Source organism: Pezoporus occidentalis, unplaced genomic scaffold, assembly GCF_034315485.1.
Source record: "Pezoporus occidentalis ecotype Australia unplaced genomic scaffold, CSIRO_AGI_Poc_V1 ctg226, whole genome shotgun sequence".
NCBI classification, from domain to species: Eukaryota; Metazoa; Chordata; class Aves; order Psittaciformes; family Psittacidae; genus Pezoporus; species Pezoporus occidentalis.
Window position 1 is genome coordinate 476,205 of NW_026914138.1, and position 22,625 is coordinate 498,829.

The 22,625-nt window shown below is 50.0% G+C and overlaps 2 protein-coding genes across 7 annotated transcripts in view; both read left to right on the forward strand.

The window, feature by feature from the left end:
- SLC23A2 (solute carrier family 23 member 2) overlaps positions 1 to 5,838 on the forward strand; it is a 54,106-nt gene extending 48,268 nt beyond the window's left edge. For all 4 annotated transcript variants that reach the window (XM_062620968.1, XM_062620969.1, XM_062620967.1 and 1 more), the window contains exons 13-16: positions 2,422 to 2,551; positions 2,685 to 2,822; positions 3,758 to 3,853; positions 4,362 to 5,838. In XM_062620968.1, coding sequence (XP_062476952.1) covers positions 2,422 to 2,551; positions 2,685 to 2,822; positions 3,758 to 3,853; positions 4,362 to 4,594 — 597 coding nt within the window. In that variant the 3' untranslated portion in view covers positions 4,595 to 5,838. The remainder of the gene's footprint in view (positions 1 to 2,421; positions 2,552 to 2,684; positions 2,823 to 3,757; positions 3,854 to 4,361) is intronic.
- Positions 5,839 to 11,450: 5,612 nt separating this feature from the next.
- RASSF2 (Ras association domain family member 2) lies at positions 11,451 to 22,625 on the forward strand. Of its 3 annotated transcripts, none has more exons than XM_062620974.1 (12): positions 11,451 to 11,720; positions 12,811 to 12,977; positions 16,009 to 16,091; positions 17,158 to 17,233; positions 17,373 to 17,524; positions 17,951 to 18,039; positions 19,432 to 19,583; positions 19,657 to 19,758; positions 19,931 to 19,982; positions 20,067 to 20,188; positions 21,135 to 21,232; positions 21,412 to 22,625. In XM_062620974.1, exons 3-12 carry the CDS (start codon positions 16,033 to 16,035, stop codon positions 21,479 to 21,481), a joined length of 972 nt encoding a protein of 323 aa, XP_062476958.1. In that variant the 5' UTR covers positions 11,451 to 11,720; positions 12,811 to 12,977; positions 16,009 to 16,032; the 3' UTR covers positions 21,482 to 22,625. The 3 variants fall into 3 exon arrangements, with proteins under 3 accessions (XP_062476958.1, XP_062476959.1, XP_062476960.1); XM_062620975.1 differs by lacking the exon at positions 11,451 to 11,720 and adding an exon at positions 12,284 to 12,355; XM_062620976.1 differs by lacking the exons at positions 11,451 to 11,720; positions 12,811 to 12,977 and adding an exon at positions 15,166 to 15,763.

Below are 22,625 nucleotides of genomic sequence, written 5' to 3' on the forward strand. Positions count from 1 at the left end.
TAAAAGCCTCATACTGTTCAATTTACATCAAAATAGATGTTTGGCATGTGGATACTCTGCTGTTGGTTTGGGAGAGGAAACCTTAAGTGAGTAGAGAGTCCTGGTGATCCCGTGAGGCCAGTGCAACAGTTGGGAAAGCATTTCCCTCCCTTGAAATTAGTATATGATTACACTTAGAATTTAAATTGGAGGCTTCAGCTGAATGTAAATAGTGCAGAGTCTTTGAGTTAGGCTGTGACTGAGTTTTATTTGATGAGAGGAGAATCAATAAAGTCTGATTACCTGGGGCAAAAGCCTAGGTAGGTTATGCTAAAGTGTTGGTGATGAGATGGATACTCAGGTAAGGTACCAGCTACCATATCACGCACTCCAAAGTGTGTCCACGGGAATAAATACATAGTCTGGGAATAAATACATATCCTGGGAATAAATACATCGTTTGAGCCAAATGCTCACCAGGATGCTTTGCGTCGCTTTCAGAAGGAGCTTAATTTGTTTGCATTGTAGTGGTTCAGCATTTGAATAAATATATGGCATTGTCATGTGAATCACAGAATCATAGAATAGTCAGGGTTGGAATGGACCTTAAGATCAGCCAGTTCCAACCCCCCTGCCGTGGGCAGGGACACCTCACACTAAAGCATCTCACCCAAGGCCTCGTCCAACCTGGTCTTGAACACTGCCAGGGATGGAGCATTCACAACCTCTGGGCAACCCATTCCAGTGCCTCACCACCCTAACAGGAAAGAATTTCCTTCTTAGATCCAATCTAAACTTCCCCTGTTTCAGTTTTAACCCGTTACCCCTTGTCCTGTCACTGCAGTCCCTAATGAAAAGTCCCTCCCCAGCATTCCTATAGGCCCCCTTCAGATACTGGAAGGCTGCTCTGAGGTCTCCTCCAGCCTTCTCTTCTCCAGGCTGAACAGCCCCAACTTCCTCAGCCTGTCCTCATATGCTGTAAAGAATCTGCCTATTTCAGGCAGGAGGATAATTTCAGAGCAAAATGCTGGTGGTCCAAAGGAAATTAATATCTGTGTATGAAGCAGAGAAAGGTGCAAGCTCATTTCTGTTGTTCTTCTAGTGAAGACCCTGATATACTGGCATAGCTTCTGTTTGTAGGTAAACATATCTCACCTGATGATTAAACAGTGAATTGATGGTGAATGCCCCATCCCTGGCAGTGTTCAAGGCCAGGTTGGACACAGGGGCTTGGAGCAAGCTGCTCCAGTGGAAGGGGTCCCTGCCCGTGGCAGGGGTTGGAGCTGGAGGAGCTTTAAGGTCCCTTCCAACCCAAACCAGGCTGGGATTCTGTAATTCATAAGAGGTGCCCCAGGGACAAAACCAAACCAACCTGTTACACTGGTAAGGTGATTTCTAGCAAAGCCCTTTGTAGGTCTCCTGTTAAAACGTATTAAGAGAAGTACATACAAATCTGTTAATTATAGAACAGATTGGGTTGGAAAGGACCTTAAAGCTCATCCAGCTCCAACCCCTGCCACGGGCAGGGACCCCTTCCACTGGAGCAGCTTGCTCCAAGCCCCTGTGTCCAACCTGGCCTTGAGCACTGCCAGGGATGGGGCAGCCACAGCTTCTCTGGGCACCCTGTGCCAGCGCCTCAGCACCCTCACAGGGAAGAGCTTCTGCCTCAGAGCTCATCTCAGTCTCCCCTCGGGCAGGTTAAAGCCATTCCCCTTGGCCTGTCCCTACAGGCCCTTGGCCAAAGCTTCTCTCCAGGTTTCCTGTAGGCCCCCTTAAGTTACTGGAAGCCTGAGGCCATTGCATACTATGAAAATATCAACCATTCAGGTTTATCAGTGACCACTACAACACTGTGCCAGAGAAATGCTGCTGAAGTTTGGATGCTTAAAGCAAAAATGGGAAGTGTAGGCATTTGGTTTCACAGCATTAACACAACCGTGATTTGCATGTGAAGCAAATTCACTTCTGATCTCAAAGAGGGATGTTACAAAATCAGTTGATAATCTCTGTCTAGAAAGCCTGCATGCAGGTCAGACTTCTGTGGCAGGTAACTAATTCCTAGATTCTTGTGTGAAAGGGCAGCATCACATGGATGTGTTCTTCTTCTCTTCATTTGCATTATAATGGATGTTTGCCATCTCCTAGTTAGGATCTGTTTTCTTTATGGGTCTGCACCACATTTCGTGGTAACAGTGGCTATAGCGGTTACAGATGGTTTTAAAGATGACTTGGTGCTAGTGAAAACAAAATCAAACAAAGTTATGTTATAACTGTAAAGCAGCCATGTTTCTGTTGAGCCCTCCAAGACATTTGCCAATGCTCTGCAGCCTGTGTTATAACACAACCAGGAAGCTTGAAGCACAGAAAAGAAGAATAAAAAGGCATCAAACTGGACTAAATGTGGACTTCTTCCTGTGTCACTTCCCTTTTGTTCTCCTGCAGGTTGGAAGTCGCAGGGTGATTCAGTATGGAGCAGCCTTCATGCTCCTGCTTGGGATGGTTGGCAAGTTCAGCGCTCTCTTTGCATCGCTGCCTGACCCCGTGCTCGGTGCCCTCTTCTGCACTCTCTTTGGTAACGTATGTTTTTTGCTCCTCCGTGTACTGCCTGGCCAGATCTTTACTTCAGTGCTGTTCTCTTTGTATGTTGCCACCTGCTTTTGATGAGTAAGGCTATCTAAAAGCTGGGCCTTGTTTTATTTCCTTAGGGATGATCACAGCCGTGGGTCTGTCTAACCTCCAGTTCATCGACTTAAATTCTTCTCGGAACTTGTTTGTCCTTGGATTTTCCATTTTCTTTGGACTTGTCCTTCCAAGCTATCTCAAACAAAATCCACTGGTCACAGGTATGTGTCTGCTCAATGAAGCTTACTTTTACCTTGTACTCCTATGTGAAATACATAAGAGTACAAGGGAATCTAAAGAGTAAATAAGAGAAAAAACAGAGTATCATGGAGATGATAAAAGCTCCAGATAAGAAGGGGGGTATGTTCAGAGCAGGATTAATTGGGATGCTGAGACCTGAACTGGATGTTTCCATGGGATGCATCCAAAGGTTCTTTGGGTATGACTATAGAGCAGTGGAAGAAGTCAATCACCAGTTGGACTGGAAGAAAGACTGAAAGGATGACGCTGAGTTGTAAATGGTGTTAAAAGAATAAGGGGAAAGCCCAAGGTGGAGCTTGGAGGTTGGGAATTTGTTTGGGTTTTGACATTTTGTGTCAATGCAGACACGTGTTTGGGGTTGATTTTTAAGGGAAATATTAACTTTTTATATCTGTCACAATCAGCTATAAGAGCATATCTGACCTATTTCAAGTTGTTCAGAAATGTCGATCATTCAGGCAGAGTTAGGTGATGATATATTAATGCAGTGTTCTTCTCTGAAGTCTTGCCCTTTCCAAAAGGGAAGGTTTATAGAAGGAATTACTTAAATCCACAGGATTTTACATTATGAACATTTCTCCTTTTTCCAATTTGTAGTTTTCCATTCAGTTTAAATGAAGCAGTTGTCTACAGTAGAAGCTAAAAGGGCATTTCATGACATTTGTATAAGCAATGAAAGCTCTTGGAGTTACACTTTGGGAAAGAAGGGGTCCCTGTGGTGGAGTACATTAGGTGAAGGTTCTTCTGCATCTATTCCCAGGTGGTTTTAAGGATCCTACTTGAGCAAATCCCTCAGTGAACTCAGTAGCAAGATTTGCCTTCATGTATGTCAGTAGGACATGTATATGTGTGATAAAAAGATGGGATTCTAAGTGGGTTTACCCTGTTCTTGTAGGCATAGCAGGCATCGATCAAGTCCTAAACGTCCTCCTCACTACAGCCATGTTTGTCGGTGGCTGCGTGGCGTTTATCTTGGATAACACAATTCCAGGTCAGTCATTTTACTTGGGATAACGTCTGCCTTTGTGCATGGAGGTAGCACAGCGTTCCATGGAGGCAGGAGCTGAGGAAAGAGGGTACTGCTTTAGTTGTTGACTTCTTCAACGCCTCAAGCAGACTGCTTACCACCCACGTGCCTCAGTTTCCTTGAGGACACTTGGTTAAGGTCTCCATTGTACTAAACATGAAATAGCTGATAAAAATCAACCCAGAATAGTCATCTTCAGGAGACCGTTGCTTCAAATACTTTAAAGGTCCAAACCTGCTTCCATTCATTGGAGAGGAAAAATTTGCCTTGACTTCCAGTTGCAAAATAAACCAGATAACAGCCATTCTTTCCCTCTCTTCCTGCCTCTTTGAGGAGTCTGGAAGATCATTCCACTGCTTTGCTGACCACGGTGTCTGACACTTGGGGTCTTCTTTCATCTCTTAACCACTGTTCTATATGTGTTTAAATGAAGGTACTTATGTATGTATTTTTTTCCCCTTTTGACTTCCAGGAAGCCCTGAAGAAAGAGGAATACAGAAATGGAAGAAAGGGGTTGGTAAAGGAAGCAAGTCACTGGATGGCATGGAAACATACGATTTGCCTTTTGGCATGAACTTCATTAAGAAATACAGGTGTTTCAGCTTCCTGCCCATCAGCCCAACCTTCATGGGTTACACATGGAAAGGCTTCAGGAAAAGCAGTAACTGCAGGAGTTCAGATGAAGACTCAGAAGCTACAGTATAGCCTTAGCTGAAATTCTATTATCTAGTTGTAGTAAAAGATGTATTTGCGGTTTCTTGCTGATTAAGAAGCATTAAAATATATGTTTTGTATATCTGCATTTAAATTCTGGAACCAGAGCTGAGACAGATTTAAAAGAGAAAAAAAAAAAGCTTTCCTGTTGTGGGTGGTGGCACCAGATGTAGTGTCTCTGGGTCAAATCTGCTGATGCTCCTCTGGGTGATTCTCAAAAGCTAGAGATCCTTGCTCACCTAGGCCTGGTTATTTGAAGTGGGGCTTAGTTTTCCCTAAGTATGGAGGTGCTATTGACAGATGTTCCTACTTACGGTGATTGATGTAAGTCATTGGTGTTTTTGGCACATTCATTGCTGGCAATGGTAGTTATGCCAGAAAATCTGAATCCAGTGAGAGCAGGGGAGGGGTGGATTTACTTCTAGTCTTGTCACATCCCATACATGTTGTTTTCTACGCATTGATTTGCACATTCCATGTTTTCAGCCCCTTGGAAACCAAGCTCTGTTGATCCTGGCAAGTCATGAGGGTGTTCCTTTGAATTACTGTTAATTCAGTCCATGTCCAGTGTTCAGACAGAAAGTTTCTGTGATAACTTTGCCAATGAAAACGACTGACTTCTCATAGCTTAAAGCTGTAGAAGGAGCCACTTACTTCATCTCAGTTTGCCTTTTCTGCCTGGCATTTAACCACCTGATGAGAGTGGCCAGGGCAGGTTTCCTTTAAAGGATCACATGTAGCTTCGGTTTTAGAGAGATGGAAAACTTCAGGCTTCCAGATGGAGCCCAGCAACAGTTTTTGCAGCCCAATGCCTGTATCCAGCAGGACATTTCCTGGATAAAAATGCTCATTTGTTGAGCAGTTTTAAGCAGTTAACGTGTGTATCCACGCTGCTCTTCATACAGGGTAAGCCACATGGTCGCAGCGCTGCCGGCGTTCCCTGGTTTGGATCTGTGCTGAATATTCCCAATTGGATATCAAGAGACGGTGCTGCCTACAAGCAGCTTATGTTGCATTGCCTTTTCTTCTCTCTTTATGGGGCTTCTGACTGCTGCAGAGGTGATCTCGAGACACTCCATTTGATGTCCTCACCCACTGGATGGTTTCACGGGTATTGGGTCCAGTCAGGGCACCATTCAGATCTTTTTTTTTTCCTGGAATAGTCTCAGCTCTGATGTTATGTGGGTGTTCATGCTCATCATGCATTCATAATTAAAAGTTTTATTCATGTTTAATGTTCTTACTATTGCAAGTTAGTTTTTAGACTTTCAGTGTGGCCCCAAAAGCGTTTTTAAGCTGTGGAGATCATCAGGGAAATGTAGTGTAATGTAATTTCAAGGCCAGTATGCTCTACGGTGCTTGCATTTTGTATTCCTGGGAAAAACCCTAACAGTAGATCCTGTAATTCACTCATATTTATCCAAGTTTGACTACTGGACAGGAGCGCAGGAACTCTGTTTTCTCTGAGTCTGCTTCCAGGTGAATTTGTTATTGAAGCATGGAAGGGTTGGGGTGGGGAGGGCAAAGGAAAGAGCTTACCAGATCAGTACTGAGTAGTGTAGCGTTGGAATGATTCCATTGATAACGTTCTCAGCATGCCATGGCTGTTTCCAGAAACTCTTTTATACCCCTTTTTCCATAACAAACGCATGTGTTTGTTCCTGCTTCGGGGAACTTTCAGTAGTTTGCAGTCTCGGTGTCAATTGGACTATGTTGAAAGCTGCTCGGAAGAGTTCTAGTGTAGTAGACAAGGTTAGTATTGCCTGTGAAACCAAGTGATTTTAATCATTGTTCAAGTTTTCCTCTTCAGGTAGAGAGGGGTTAGATTTCCACATCCACTTGCAGGTAGTCTGAGTACGGAGACCTCTAATCAGTGGCACGAAGCTTCCAAATTTCCCAACTTTATGTGCAACCAAAGATGTGTAGGAGACATGGGAGAGGTAAAAAATAAATATATATATATATATAAAAGGAATACAAATAAAAGCCACCTATTTATGGTGGTTGTAAGGATGTAAAATGCCAAAGCTGGTTATCCTATAAGTGTTGAGAAAGGGAGGCAAAGGGTTTTGTTTCATTTAAACAGTGCCACCTCAGCTCTATTGGAATGTCAAGTCCAGCCATGGCACTGGGCACAGAGCGCCATGGGGCTTTACTGGCTTCTCCCCCCAAATCCTGTTGATAGCTGGACTGCTGATGCAGTTGAGAGACGAGGTGATGAGAAGTGGCATTGCTCTTCTCTCACCTTGGGCTGTGCGTGTTCTGCATTGCTATCATATGGAATGGGTTGGGTTGGAAAGCAACATCAGACCATCCAGTTCCAGCCCCGTGCCATGGGCACCTTCCACTAGACCAGGTTGCTTCAAGCCCAGTCCAACCTGGCCTTGAATACAGCTTTCACCATACTTCAGGCAACCTTTTGTAGTGAGAAGTGACAATTACAGTGCAACGAACCCAAGGATACTTGTTCTTCCTCCTTGGAGCAGAACACTCCTGTCTTGCAGCAGAGGAAAGACCATCCGAATAGATCAAGTCCAGTTACTGTTAACTGTTGGATTTAGTTCCTTTTGTGACTTTGGGTCCTGTTGCTGATGTGACTTTGGGTCCATGCTGATCCTGTTGCCTGGCTGAGGGAAGTGCAGTAGCATTTAGCCAGCGTCTTTGTTCTAGCCACTGACCTTGGTAACACTAAAGCAAGTAGTTGTAGTTAGCAGTCATTTTTGTAACCAGATTTGTGTCTGTAACAGCTCTCTCCACGTTATTATGAACATGAATGGTTAAAGAGGAGCCTCAGGTTTGTGAAGATCTGCTGAAGCACCTGTGATGTGTAGTGAAGGGTTAGGATGGAGTCATTGGCAGTACCTTGACCATGCAGCTTGCTGCACTGGGCTGTGCTTTGGGGAGCAAAGGGTGGAAAGAGAAACCCCCCTTTCTGGTGCACCTGAATCCATCCCAGAGTCGCCAGTCGAAGCAGATGCATTGCTTTGTGAGGGAAATACCTCTGTATTGCCATGTGGGTTTTGCCATCGCGGACCTTAAATCCTCCTTCCAGGTCCACTTTTCCAGGCTGGCTGCTGTGGACCACCCTGGTGCTGCCGGATGGTTTGCAGAGGATGAACTTGCAGTGATAAAAAGCATTTAAGTGCATCATGTTGGTGGGTTCCATCCAGGCTTTGCTGTGTGAGGGTGGCTATAGAAACCCCACTGTAAATGCTGTGCTGTGTTTTTCCTTGCTGTGTTACTGCCTTTCAGGCTGAACTAAAAACCACCCGAGGAAGGTGACACCTGAGAGGTTGAGATAAGAGGCGATGGGATGTTTCAAGCAAACATTTGAAGAGAGAAGGGCAAATATTCATGGTAGAAATCTCATTTTGTCATATCAAAGATGGTATCAATGTATGCAAAACAACGAAACTTGGGACTTTTGTAATTGATATTCTCTTGTATTCTTTTGTTTAGGTTAAATTAAGGATTCTTGCTAATGTTCAAACACGTTTTCTAAAGTCAAGACTTGCAAATTATACCTCTGGAAATTGAGGTTTCATAGCCAAGAGCTATGACTTCATGTTGTCATATTAGAGTGCTTTGGCCGAGGGACTGAAATCAGGTCCCTCGCTCCTTAAAAGTTCAAACCTTAAGCCCAGAATTTGCTTTTCTGCCTTTTTAATACTGACTTTCAATATGGCAACTTGGTTTGTACATGAATATTGCAGTATTTTATTTCCATATATTAAAGATAACATTTCCACTCAGGATCACGAGCGCCGTGGTCCTGGGAGGGAGTGGTATGATTGTCATGACAATGTCATGTGATGGTAGAATTTCTTCATTGACGAATCTATAGTAGTTGTGTATACTTTATTTACCCATTTTTCTGTTCCTACCAAAAAAAAACGAAAGGGTTTCTTTTCTTGTTCATCTCCCTACTGAGATCTTGGTACTCCCGATGCAGATAGGCGCTTGCGAACTGAAATCCTCGGTCCTGCTTATACCACAAGGAGCATGTTCAGAGCATTGCATCCTACGTAAAAGGTATTGGAAAGGGCATCATTTGTGGTACAAACAGCACTCCAGGCACACGTGGTTTAATAGCCAGCTTCTAATGGCTTGAATGAGCCATTGGATGCTCGGATGCAGTCTAAACCGACCTGTGCTTGCTTGCATTTGTGTCTCCATGTAGAAACGCGAGTGTGCCAGACCAGCACAACCTATGGTGTTCCTTTCCCGTGGCCTTCTGAAACCAAAAGCGACTTCATTTTCCCTCTTTGCTGTTGTTTTAAGGGGGTGGGGAGCAGCGGGTCACTCGTTTTGGCAGAAAACATCCCTCTTGGTGCATCTTTCTTAGGATTTCTTCCGGCTCCCGGCCTTCGGGCCATGGGATGGCCGGTCCTCTGTGCTCACACATCCATACAGCTCCGACGGGTCATTGCACTATTGGAGGAGGCCACGACTTTGCCAGTGTTTTGCTTCTGCCCATGGGTCTGGACAGCTTCGTGCTGGGCTGCTTTGAAGTACTGGGGATCCGTGTTCAGAGCCATCCAGAATCTTCCTGTCTCGTTCCAGTTTGACTGTGACTGTGTGTTGTCAGCCGTACCTATTGCTAGGAGAGGTAATAGTTAGGATTGCCTTGTGTGCTATCTGGCACTGACTCCATCATCTTGCTGCCAGTCCAAATTCTTCTACTTTGTCTCTTTCTAACAACCTTTGGCTTAACAAACTATTGACTGTTCTTAGGCAGTGGGGATAAATAGGTTCCTTTTCCGTTTCCCATGACTTCGTGACTGACTTGGGCTGTAAAACACTTGGGTTTTGTTAAACAGCAAGAAGAGGGGTTTGTTTTTTTTTTCCTTTTTGGGTTTATTTTTTTGTTTTCTGAGATGTGTAATTCTTTTATGGAGGGTTTTTTTATTATTATTATTTCATCTTTTTTTTTTTCTAACATTGCTTCATTAAACAACTAAATATTTAAAAATGTAATATTTGGACCAGATGTTGTGAATAATAGTAGATAAAGCTATTTTATTCTGTATTTTTAAAGCTGTTCAGTATAAATAAACGCGGGCATAGATGCAACGTGGCAGCGTGGTGGTACCCTTCCTTTCAAGCATCCCCTTCACATTCCCGTTGGGAATCCAGGTGATGTGAAGACCAAGCAGCCCCCAGGCACTCTCCTGACCCTTCTAGCTCTCGGCACAAAGCTTATCCCATGAAGACACACTCAATTCCTTGGATTCCTTCGGTCTGCAGCTCCTCTTTTTGGTGCATCCCCGCTTCCAGCCGAGATGCATCCCCATGGAGCTGCTGCTGTGCCCTCCATACCCTGCTTTGTCCAAGTTGGATGGGAGGAAAAATGGCCAAAACTCACCTAAATCTGCAGCAGTTGGGGGGTGAAAGTGGAGCTGGGATCACAGCCAAAGGAGCAGCTGGTTGACCAGCGCCAGGGCTTCCTGATGGTGCCTGAGCTGGCCTGGCTTTGGATCCGTGCTCAGAACCACTTTGCTCTTAATCCTGGTTAATCCTTTGGGCTACTGGGTCAGAGCTCTGGCAATGACTCTGCCTTCGCCTTACATCTTGCCTGGATCAGCATCCAGCATCAGCTGCATCAATGCACTGAGAAGGGCTTTATCCCAAGCAGCAGCTCAGAACCTGAATGGCTGAAGCATCCTCAGCTGGAGACAGGCACCGTGACTCCAAGAAACATGGACCCGGTACAAGCAAAGGCCTCTTCAGGAGCCAGCTCTCTTCCCATCTGCTTCCTGGAGGCTGTGTAACAGCTCCCAGATGCTCCCGATGTGTATCCACATGGAATATTGTTTGGTATTTACTGACAATTACCTTGGGGGTCTTAAAGCTGCACTAATGGGAAGCTGCCAGGGGGTGGGAGGGGGGGAGTTTGGATGCTTGCTCAGTCTGGGGGGAAACAGTTGGATTTTGGAGAACTTTGGGGCTGGTGCTTTGTGCTTGGGCCCGATTGAGGTCCTTGACCTCCAGACCCAGCTTTGGGAATGGAAATAGAAGTAAATCCATTGGAGCTGATGGTTTAAAAGGCATTGACCGTATTCCCTGTGTGGCGTGGAGCGCAGAAACGCTGATTTAAGCAGTGATACAGGGGCTGTGGCATCCCTGTGCAGCTGAACACGGGCTCTGCTGCTGGAGCATCCTTTTGCATCCTTTCCCCAAGCCTGGCAGGGATGCTCAGCTCTGGTCTCCTCCTGGAGAGGATTTGGTTCCTCTTGGGTTCCTTATCCTCACACTGGGTGGGTAAAGAGGAGCTGGCAGCCTCTGTCCCCTCACTGCAGGGGGTCCTCATAGGGCAGGAGTGGCTCAAATCCCTTTGCTTTGGGACACAAACGCCTCCATCCAGGCTGATCCTTCCCAACCCACCCCATGCGCATTGAAAGCAATGAGCAGGATGTCACAAAACCTCGGGGTTTAACCCCAAATCCCCACAGCAAAACCCTTGATTTCTTGCTTCCCCTTTTCCTCCTGCACAAGCTGGGGGTGGGAGGCAGAAGCTTTCCCTCTTCTTTGGGGCTAAATCCCAGGGTTTTGGGGCTGGCGCTGCTCCATTGTGCAGCAGGGCCAGGCTCTTCCCATGACAAAGGGCCTCTGAGCTCCGCCAGCCCTCGGAAGATGCTGCTGGAATACAAATCCAACCCTCATCCCGGCTTTTGCCGAGTCAGGCTTTTCCCAAGCCAGATGGCTCCTCCTGAACCTCTCCTTTACATCCAAATCACCCCAAACCACGGAGAAGCAAGCGGAAAGGGCTGGCTGCAAGCCGTGGGTATAAGGAGCTGCTTGTTTTACCCCAGCAGCTGCTTGGATCCTTCCTTTGTTTTATGCATTTGGATGGGGTTTTTTTTTCCCTTCGTGTGGGCTGTTTCGAGGCAAATTCCTTAAAAAGGAGAAAAACAAAAAGGCTGGAGCGGCCCCAAAGCGCTGGGAAAGGTCAGGGGCAGACAAAGGAGGAAGGACGCAGCCGCAGTCCTCCTTAATCCCCAAAACTCTTCCCTGCGGAGGGGCAGGATGGGGCCCGCAGGCTGGGAGCGGAGGATGGAGCCCAGGCACCGTTCCGGAGGTAACCGTGATCCCGACCTGCGCCAGGGTTGAGCTCCAGGTAGATCCAAGCGAATCTGAATGGATTTGTTTCAATTTATTTCCTCCTCAGTCTTCTTCTCGGGGGTGGGTTTGGATCCGGATGGGACCCCAGGGCCACGGCCCCATTGCACCATCCCAAAGGCAACAGCAGCATCAAAGTGTGATGCTCGCGTTGCTCCAGCATGGAATATCACAGGGTTTCGGGAGTTAGAAGGCAGGAATAACCCCTTCAGTCAATGCGATGCAGCCCAACAGGCTCCCTCTGGGAGTCTGTGCAGAGCTGGGGCTGATAGTAAGAGCGTTTCCAACCTGGATGCATGGGATGGGGCGTACTTTGGGACCCCTGTCCTGGCACTGGGGACGTGGCATCCGTTGTGGTCCTGGTCCTCGGTGCCAGCAGCAGCGCGTCCTGTACGAACCCGAACCCAGAACCGGAGGGGTCAGGGCTGGAGCATCCTTTGGGACCCCAGTCCAAGGTCGGGCGGGGGGAAGAAGGACCCGGTCCAGGGGCATCCTCTGGGGTCCTTGGGGACGGCGCTGCCGGGATGAGCCGGGAGGGGGGACCCGGGATCCCGCAGCCCCGCCCCGGCCCGGCCCCACCCGCCGAGGGGCGGCCCCATGCGGGCACCGGCTGCGGAGCGGGACCGGCACTGGGTGAGTGCGGGCGGGGGATCCCCATCCCCATCCCCATCCCTATCCCCGTTCCCATCCCCGTCCCTGTCCCTGTCCCCGGCTGTGCTGAGCCGGACCTGCCCCGAGCCCTGTCCGCAGCCGGTAGCAGGCGAAAGCCGCTGCGCCTCCCCCCCGGGGCAGGAAGAGGGGGGCATCCGGTCCCTTCTGCACCCACCGACCCCCGTGGGCATCACCGGGGTCCCGCAGGGACCCTCGAGCAGCCCAGTTCCCATCACACCGGGATGGGAGCCGCCAGCTCCCTTCTCATAGCCCACAGCAAGCCGCTGGTGGCCACCAACGCTTCCCAAGGGGGTCCAACCTGCTGAGTGTGGCCAATGGGTCCCTTTGCTGGTCCCCAAGCGAGGTGACACCCCCCGTAACATCACCCACCGGTGGCTCTGCCACCCCTCACCGCTGCCCCGCTGTTCCCCGTGCAGGACGGGGCTGGAGAACAATAGTGGAGTGGAAAACAATGGAGCTGCTGCACCTTGGCGCCTAGGGATGCCGGACGGAATTCCAGCTTCAAAGTAACGCCTTGGGCCGGAGCCGCGGCAGCGTCAGGTTGCGGGAGCATCCGTGGAGCCGAAGGATCTGGTAGGACGGGGTGAGAGCGCTCGGTTGTTCCACGTCCCATACAGGGGCTCAGTGTTCCAAGGGGGGAATCGTTGCCTCCGGGTGATGCTTTGCTGCCGGTTGCGTTGGGGTCCAGGCACCACTGGGCTGGTTAAAAGCACCCGGGATGCAGGAAAGCACCAGGGGTTGTGCAGGGGGAGCATCGCGGCCTGCCCCGGCAGCGGGATATTCCCACAATCCCTTGCATGGCCGGGGGGGAGCAGGGAGATGCCAAAGAGGCAGTGGGGATGCTGGCAAAGCATCGGGAAGGGGCCAGGAAAGCAAAACACCCCTGAAAATTGCTCCTTTCTTTGTAGGAGCAGGGAATGGTGCCCTTTTCCTGCTGAAAACACAGTGTTTGGGGTTGGTTTTCCTATACTTTTGGTAGGTTTTGGGTTGTGCATCTCCCCAGAGCTCATATAAGTGAGCTCTCGTCCCTGTTCCATGCAAGGTGCCTTAAGCATGGCCAAGCTCCCTCTGGAGCTGTATGGATATGGGGAAGGGCCTTGGGAAGGTTGCTTTTAGGGAGGGGAATGAGCCTGGGGCCCATCAGGGCTAAAAAGCTCCTGTGGGAGCAGCCATTGCCTTGTGTTGGAGGGCAGAGAGAGCTGAAATCCTGCTGCCACGTGCACAGGGAGGAGAGATTGGATCTGATGGGGTTTAAAGGCTCTTTGGGAGGCAGCAACGGAGGGAATGCATCAGCTCGGGGTGGGGAAACTGAGGCAGGAAGTGAAGACAGTGCCGAGCAGCGGAGGTTGAGCAATGGGCTGAGCAAATCCCATGGTTCCAGCCCTTTTATGTTGGCTTTTCCCAGCCTTTTCAGTAGCCCATCGGGGGCACGGCAGTGACTGGGATCTGCCCGGGGATCCCCAACCCCTTCCACACCCAGGCCGATGCTCTCAGGACCCAAATAAGGAAGAATTTGCCCCTTTCTTGCTGCTCAGAAGGGGATGTGGTGACGGAGTGAAGGTGGTGGTAAACAGGAAACCAGGCTCCTCAACGCAGAGGGATGAACCTGCCTTTCGGGCTCCCCTTCAGCCCAACGGGAGTGTGTTTTCCCAGCTGGATTCATCCCATCATCCCTTTAGAGGGGACCAAGGCTTTGGCTTCACCCCTTTGTATCACCACGGTGCCATGGGGTGACCGTCCCCCTGCAGTCCCAAAGGCTGTGCTGCTGGAGGGGGGCGGTTTTCACCCATTTGGGTATTTTTGGCCCCATTTTGCATGTGCCAGGCAGCCCGTGTCTCATTTCCCCTCCCTTGGTGCAGCAGGGCCTCAATGGGGACTTCCCCAGAGCTGCTCCATCCGCTTTCAGGGGCACCCACAAGCCAGATGCTCGTTTCTGCTGTTCCTGTACCTCCCATCAGGTAACCCCCAGGTTCAGGTCCCTGCAACACCCACCCCAAAACTGGCTCCAAGTCCCCATTGCTGAGGGTTGTTATTGGGGTTATTCCTTGCCCCTCACTACATTGAGGTGCTGGAGTGGGGCCGGAGAAGGGAACGGAGCTGGAGCAGGGCCTGGAGCACAAATGTGATGGGGAAGGGCTGAGGGACCTGGGGGGTTCAGATGGAGAAGGCTCTAACAAGGGGTCAGTGGTGGCCTTGGCAGGGCTGGGGAAGGGTTGGATTTGATGAGCTCCAAGCTCTTTTCCAACCTGGTTGATTCCATGGATGCTCAATGGATGGATGCGGCGCAGGAGGAGGTCGGTGCCGCTTTGCCATGTGGGATGCTCCCCCGGCTCCTCAGGAAACCCAAAGCCTCGTCAGCTTTTCCGCGTGGGTTTATTTAGGCTCCGGGTTTCTCTTCTGCTTTCCCTCCCCGGGGCTGGGCCCATTTCCTGCCCTTCCCCTGCCTCCTTCTGCCTGCTCAGACACCAGCTTTGCTTTTGCCACCTCCTCCACGGTGACACACAGCAGCGCTGCTATTCCCTAGAATCCATGTGCTGGGAAGCATCCCAAAGCACGGGGCACGAAGCAGGAATCACCGCTGGATTGAGGCTATGGGGCAGGTCCCTCCTTGGACACAGGTTTTAGCGCACGGCCTTGCTTGAGTCATTTATCCTCCTGGATGTCATTGTGGGATGGGGTTGGCAGGAAAACAGGCTTGTTTCCCGGGGGATCGGGAGGAAGCGCGTGGTGAGGAGGGAGGGGGGAGAAAACAACAACAAATGCTCTTCCCTCGCCTTGGTTTCTCCTTTTGGGATGAGGGAAGAGACCCTGGGAAGATGAAAGCCCGTCCGTAGGAGTTCCCACAAACACCCAAGGAAAAGCACGGCCTGAGATGCCCTTTCTCATCGCTCAGAACCAACCCTGATGTTGCACTTCCAGGTCTCTCCAGTGCCTTATTCCCAAAGCCCGCGAGCGCCCCTGAGGCTTTCACATGGAATCTCGTTTTAATCCCACTTTGGAGCATCCACAATCACCCTCATGCTCCAACCCGGGGCCGGTCCCAAGGTGGGATTTTGGGAGGGGGGTTCCAAGAGTTTATAGAAGAGAAACCAGGATGTTTTGGCCCTGGAGGGAACAGCATTGTTAAAACCAAGGTGACGGAACCAGCCCTTGCGCCTGCTGATCCGGTAGGATGCAGCTGCTGATCCAGTCGGATCCAGCTTCCTTATCCAAAGCTTTGAAGCAGAACCTGAGCGAAATAAAGGCAGAAAAGGGACAAATCCCACTGCCAACCTCCCGCTTCCAGGTCTGGCATTGCCGGGAGGCATCTGTGGATGCTCCAAATGCAAATGCCAGCGTAAGCGTATCCCCGCCGGTATTAAATATTCAGTGACTTTGCACCACCTCTCCCCTTATCTGATTTCCCCTCCCTCATTCCCATCAGTTTTCCCACAGGAGCCACAGCAAACTTCCCCCCCTCCAGCAGCTGCATCCGCCAGAGCCTTTTTCCCAGGAGCAATCCCACATCCCGGGCCCTTTATCCCTTTGCTCCCATCCGCATGGGCGCGCATCGGGGATGCGCTGTCGGGGCGGTTCACGCCGGTGCTTTTCTCTCCTCCCTCTTTGCAATTCAGCTCCCATGAAAGCAGAGCGGGAGGATGGATTACGGAGGCTGCGAGTACCCGGTTCCCTGCGGGAAAGACAAGTACATCTCCAAGTAAGATCCTCGGCAGGGCTGGAACATGGGAATAGTCAGTGCCGGGAGATGGGAAGTGAACTGCAATGTCTGGGAGGGGGATTTGAGCTGGGAGGAGTGGAGAGACCCCAGGGGTTTAACTTGATTTGGATTGGAAAAGCCATTTTGGGGCAAAAATTGGCGATTTCCTTTAAAACAATGGGGTTGTTGATGGGAGTTGGAGATGTTTTTTTTCCTTAGGAGCATGGCCAAATGCTTCTATAGTCCATGAAATAGTTCATGGAGTTCATGGAATAGAGGTTTTGCTCTAAAAGTCCCTATTAGGAATGGCTCTTTCATTCTTTGGCAAAGAACTAAAATGCTTCCCAAGTTCCAAAGAGGATTTTTTTGGGAGATAAAGCAGCTTTGTGCTATTTCCCCCCCTCTTTTTACTTCCTCCAAACCCCAAATCCCTGTGCTTTGTGCTTCTTTATACCGGCCTGCTGGTGCTGAGCATCCTCAAGCCACCCAGCTGAGTTAAGGACAGCTTTGTGATGGAGCACCAGGGGCATCGCTTCCCAGGATTCCGAGCTGGGAATGGGTTATCCTTAATGATTATTTGTAATGTTCATTATTCATTTGCAACTGGAGCAAGGGTGAGGCTTCATCCGAGCCCAAGGTCAGGCTCTGGAGCGAGGAGCTGATGTGATGAACTCGCCTATGATAACTTGTGACTCCAGCATGACCCAAGGGCTTGGATGCTCCCAAAATACACTGCTTTTTCCAGCCTTGTGACCGCATCCCACAAGGTCTGACAGGTTTCCTTGTGCCTTTTTCCAAGGTTTATGGTTGCAGGGAGCTTCTCCCTCTAAGGGTTGACCCCGCAGTGGATACCCCCACCAAGGGATATCTTGACCCAGATTTGCCTCAGATGAAGCTGGTTTGGCTCCTCCAGCAGTGATGCGGCTTCATCACCCAGCCTGACACTGGGAGCAATTCCTGCTTTCTCCCACATTCCCACAATTCAGGGGTACCGCGCGGTGCTTCCAATGCCCCCCCCTTGCTCCTCCATGTCTTTTCTCAGCCTCTTCCCCATTTTTCCTCCCAGAAATGAGCTGCTTTTACACTTGAAGACGTACAACATCTACTATGAAGGACAAAACTTGCAGCTGCGGCACCGGGAGGTAAGAAACCCCCTTGGGGCAGGCACCCAGCAGCCAAACCCCAATGGAATTGGGTTGGATTCCCACTAAAAGCATCGTTTCTTGGCACTATTCCTTGCTGCTTGTATCTCGGAGCCTGAGCTGCCCATCTCTCGTGCAGGAGGAAGGAGAACTCATCGTGGAGGGGCTGCTGAACATCTCCTGGGGCTTGCGGCGACCCATCCGCCTGCAGATGCAGGATGACAACCAGCGCATCCGCCCGCCGCCCTCCTCTTCCTCCTGGCACTCGGGATGCAACCTGGGAGCTCACGGGTGAGCAGGGGGGAGAAGAATCATGGAATCAGGGAAAAAAAGAGGGGAAAGGGGGGAGGTTCAGCTTTGCTTGTGTAGGTTGGGTGCTGGAGCTTGCAAAAAAGGCACTTTCGGCCTTCAGCATCCCTTCCTGGGAAGAGCAGTTGGGATAAGAGCTTCCAAAGGGGTTTTTGGGAGCAGAACAGGATGGGATTTGGGACTTAACTGGATGACTATTTGGGATCCAAATTTGGATGACAGGATGACTATCTGGGATAACTAGCTTGTGCTGCAACCCGAAGGGATGGTTATCTGCCAAATCCGAGGGCGAACAGGCTGCTTCCATCCTGGAAACAGCAGCATGGGGGCTCAAAGGGGAATTTATCCCGGTTCTCATTCCTGCTGCAGCTCTTCGCTAACAGGACATCCATCATCATCCATTGCCAGGTCCGTGCTGAAGCCCAGCACCTTGCCAGACATCCAGGTCACAGATGCAGAGGCTGTGCCAAACACAGAGGCTCCCCGGAGCTGTGCAGGTGAGCCGGGCACGGATCCGGATGGATTTGGCTGGGAATTGGGAGCAGCTGCTTTATGCTCCAGTTTCATTGGAGAAAACAGGGATTTGTCTTCTCCAGCAATCGTGTCCCCGTTGTCCCCCAGGTTCCTTCCAAAGGGATTTTGCTCAGGGAAGGGATGCGGTGAAGAGGAGCTTGGGAAGAAATAGGGGGATGGAGCAGAAAGCCTCGTGGGATCATGGGGAAAAGGATGTCGGCACTTCCCCTTCCCGGAGGCTCTGCTTTTAGGGAAGAAGAATAGGGCTGTTGGGAAGTTCCGTTGCCATGGGGAAGTCAACACTGCTGCCAAGTGTTTTCCCCTCCCTGGTTTCTCCTCTGTATGGAGGGGGAAGAGCCCATGCACTGGGCTCATTAACCCCTTGTTTGGAGCACAAAGCAGCACAAGGTGCCTCACCAGCAATTCCCACTGGGGAAACCGGCTTTATGCGTTTTTCCCATTAAATCAGGGCACTTTGCAGGTGTTCCTGACTTTTTTAAAGTGAGTTTTTGGGGGGATGGTGATGATATTTGTATGGAAATACACCCTGCAGACACAGAAGAGCCAGCCAATCCTTCCAGCCCCGGGATGCTCATCCACTTCCCAGCTTGGGAAGTGCAAAACTCATTGACCCATGAAACCCTTTGCCCCGTCCTTCATCCTCCAGCTTTTCCCCTTTCTCTTTGTGATCTCTCCATGCACAACACTTATTCCCCCACCCCTCTTAATTCAAGCTTGCCCTGGTGATACCCGCACCGTGTCGCGCCATAGAACTACCCCAGCAGCTATCTGAGCCCGATGACGTTAATCCTCCACCAGTGCATAAGAAAGAGCTCTTTTATCCCATTTCTCCCTCCAAAAGCCTGTTCAAATCAGTGCATAACGTGCGTGCCCGGCTCCTCCTGAGCGCTTCGTCACTGTGGCCTGTGGTGTGCATCTGGAGAGGAGAGATTTGTCTTGCTGCAGACATGCTTGGAATGAAAACATCCAAGCTTGAGCCCCAGTGGTTCATTAAAAATGGATGAAGAGCTGGTTTATAATAATCTGGAGCCAGGCCAGTTTTCACATAGAAAAAAACGCTGGCCTCGTTTGTCTGTTCCCATTAAGGGAAAAGAGAAAAAATACAGAAGTTAGATAATGAAAAAGCAAGTAAAGATGCTCCAGCCCCTGGGACAAGAGGCTTTATCCAGGTGGCAGCCTGGACTTAAGCAGTTCATTAGGAATTAATGGTCTCCTGTAAGAGAATAAACCAGTAGCTGCCACGGTTTAAACCGGTGGGTTAAATCTGTGCTGCGCAGTCCCACACGTGCATCCATGGGGGGATTCCCAGCAGGGAAAGGCTCCTCAGGGCTCTCCACCGACCTCATCTTTTCCAGGCACCAAACCACAAGGGGAGGAGACGCCGCAGCTGATGCGGACGCGGAGCGACGTTGGGGTCCGGCACCGGGGCAGCGCCCGCACCCCCAGCGAGCAGCGGCGCATCCGCCGGCACCGCTTCTCCATCAACGGGCACTTCTACAACCACAAGGTGAGCCCCACGCTCCCCAGCACCGATCCCCGCGGGAGGAATCCAAGGTTTAAATGGGCTTTGCATCCCACAGACGTCCGTGTTCACGCCGGCCTACGGCTCCATCACCAACGTCCGCATAAACAGCACCATGACGACCCCGCAGGTCCTCAAGCTGCTGCTCAATAAGTTCAAGGTACTTGAGGTATCCTGCCCCGATGCTCCTGGGATGCTCTGCATGGGGGGATTTATATCCCGTGGATACCCAAACGCAATGGCAGAGTGAAATAATGGGGTATATTCTTTAAAGCTGGGGAAACCCCGGGTGGAAATGCAGCCCTTTAACAGTGATTTATGGCTCCATTCAGATTGAGAACTCAGCGGAGGAGTTTGCGCTCTACATTGTCCACACCAGTGGAGGTGAGTGTCCAAAACCCGCCCGGTGCATCCGTGGCGAAGGCCCACCACACACTGGGACATCCATCGGTGCTTTTGGCATTGCAGAGAAGCAGAAGCTGCGGGGCAGTGATTACCCCCTGATCGCCCGCATCCTTCAGGGCCCCTGCGAGCAGGTCTCCAAGGTCTTCCTTATGGAGAAGGACCAAGTGGAAGAAGTCACCTATGATGTGAGTTTGCCGCATGGGATGGGCTTGGGATTCAGCTGGGGCTGGAATAGGGGGTGGATGTAGAATCCCAGCCTGGTTTGGGTTGGAAGGGAGCTTAAAACTCATCCAGTTCCAACCTCCTGCTTAGGTTTGCTGTGAAACCAGCAAGGTCTCAGATGTTACTCACTAAGAACAAAGCTCAATTTAGCTTTCTGGAGCCATTTATTTCTATAGAAATGAATACACAACCTTCCCTAAATAAAAAGTCCATGAATATTAGCCACAAATTGCTGTTAGCTGCCTGCTCTTTCCATACAGTGCTTCTAAAAGGCTTTTCGGGCACTTCTGCTCTGCTTTGAGCCCACATCTCCCTGTGAAAACTCCAAATCTGATGGCAAAAACCTTGTCCTATGCCTGAAGAGCAGCTTTAAACCAGGAGCAAACGCCTGCAGGCCTGTTTTACCACCCCAAATGTGAGCACAGAGCCGCAATAGCTGCACAGCCTTGGGCATAATTCGTACCTTTCCTGCTGGGAAACGCGCTGCGGGGTGGGAATGGCTCGGTTGTGCCATCTGCCGGCTTCCTCCCACCTTGCTCCTCAAACCAGAGCGAAATGAAGCACTTTTGGGGGGTATTTGTGCTTAAAGAACACTGTTTGAACGGGCTGGCCAGGAGAAGGAGCCAAGTCTTGCAGCCAGGGGGTAAAGCAAATGAAGTTTATGGGTGTTTTGTCCCCTATAATTAGCTGGCTGTGTAGGGAAACGTGGTTTCATTTAGGGTTTGTTGTGAAAGGCAATGGGGTTCCTTGATTTCCCCAGTTAAATCAGGGGAGATGATTTATTTTATATATATATCTCAATTATATATATATCATATTTATGTGTCAGATATATGTTATTCAGATGATGCTTAAGGGTGGGTGCATCGCCCTTTTCATGGCCTGGCTTGGTGTTCCTCCTCCACCCAGGTAGCTCAGTACATCAAATTCGAGATGCCCATCCTCAAGAGCTTCATCCAGAAGCTGGAGGAAGAGGAGGATCGTGAAGTGAAGAAGCTAATGCGCAAGTACGCCGGGCTCAGTTACATCAAGGGGAGATGCTGGGAGTTAAGGACATGGTTAGGGGGTTATTGTGGTGCTGAGCGTTCATTTGCACAGCTTTTTATCCCTAATCCATGCATTATTCCATGGTTTTCTTGGCTTGATGCTGCAAAAATCCTCTTTTCCCTGGCCTTTGCCTCTCCAGGTACTCCATCCTTCGGCTGATGATTGAGCAAAGGCTGGAGGAGATATCCGAAGGTCCGACAGCGATGTGAAGCGCTTCACCAGCTCCAGGTTGCATTGCACCAAGAGCCGTTTGCCTGCAGGATGCACTGTACCAAATCCCAACCCCGTGTCATTCCCGGAGCTCTCCCAGTGTCCTCCCGGATCGCTCCGGCTCTGAGCCAGCCCATCCTCCTGTGCCTTCATGTGCGCAGCATCCTCGGGGGGGTTCCTCATCTCCAAATGGGAGTTTTCCCAGCAAGGCTCTGGGCATCTGCAGCCAAAACCTCAACTCCCTGGAAATAACAGGGGGAAAAGAAAGAAAGAGGAAATCCATGAGCAGGATGAAGCCACTGAGGATGGGGACAAGCAATTCTGGGCTCTGTTGGAGGATCCTGGCTTCAACGGTGCCCGCGTGGGGCTCCCTGCTTAGAACCCACCCCTTGGTGGCAAGAGCACAAATAATTCCTCTTTTCCCACCTGAAAAAGCACATTCCTATGGCAATAATTCGCAGGTGACAGGAAGCTTTTGTAAATGGAGCGGATTTTAACACTTTTGCTGCCGAAAACGAACCTGGGGACTGAGGGTTGGATTTACAGCAAAAGAGTAAAATCCTGGTTTTTTTCCCAGCACATTCCCTTAACCTGCATCCGGTCTCTTAACCCCCATCCTGCTCCTTTCTAATTTGCACTAATGTTAGGGAAGAAAAAGCAACCCACGGTGTCAAACCTCTCTGGTAGCTGTAACATGCCAAATAATGCTCGGGGGAATGGCGGGTGGTGAGGAGCATCTCCCGAGGGATGCTGTATGGGAAGCAGGAGGGGAGGCAGAAATAGAGGGGTTTATTCTCCACGTGGGTTTTGCAGCACATTGTCCTGGGCTCACCGGGACCAGGCCTGGCTTTGTTACCCCCATCACACCTGGAAAAACCTCTTTCCTCCCGGGCTAAACCAGCAATATCCATTTTATACCTCGATGTGAACTAAAACTCGTGACTTTCGCCCTCCTTTTGAGTTTTTTGCAATGCATCTTTGCGAGGTTTGGGGTCTAATTTTAATGGTACCTTCTCCACCTTGAACACGTCGATAGGGAAGTATTGTACAGCGAGAAAAGCTTTTTGTGTGTGTGAAGGATGGCTTGGTTGGGTAAGAAGGACACAAAACATGAAGCAACTTAATACAGAATGAACCCCTCCC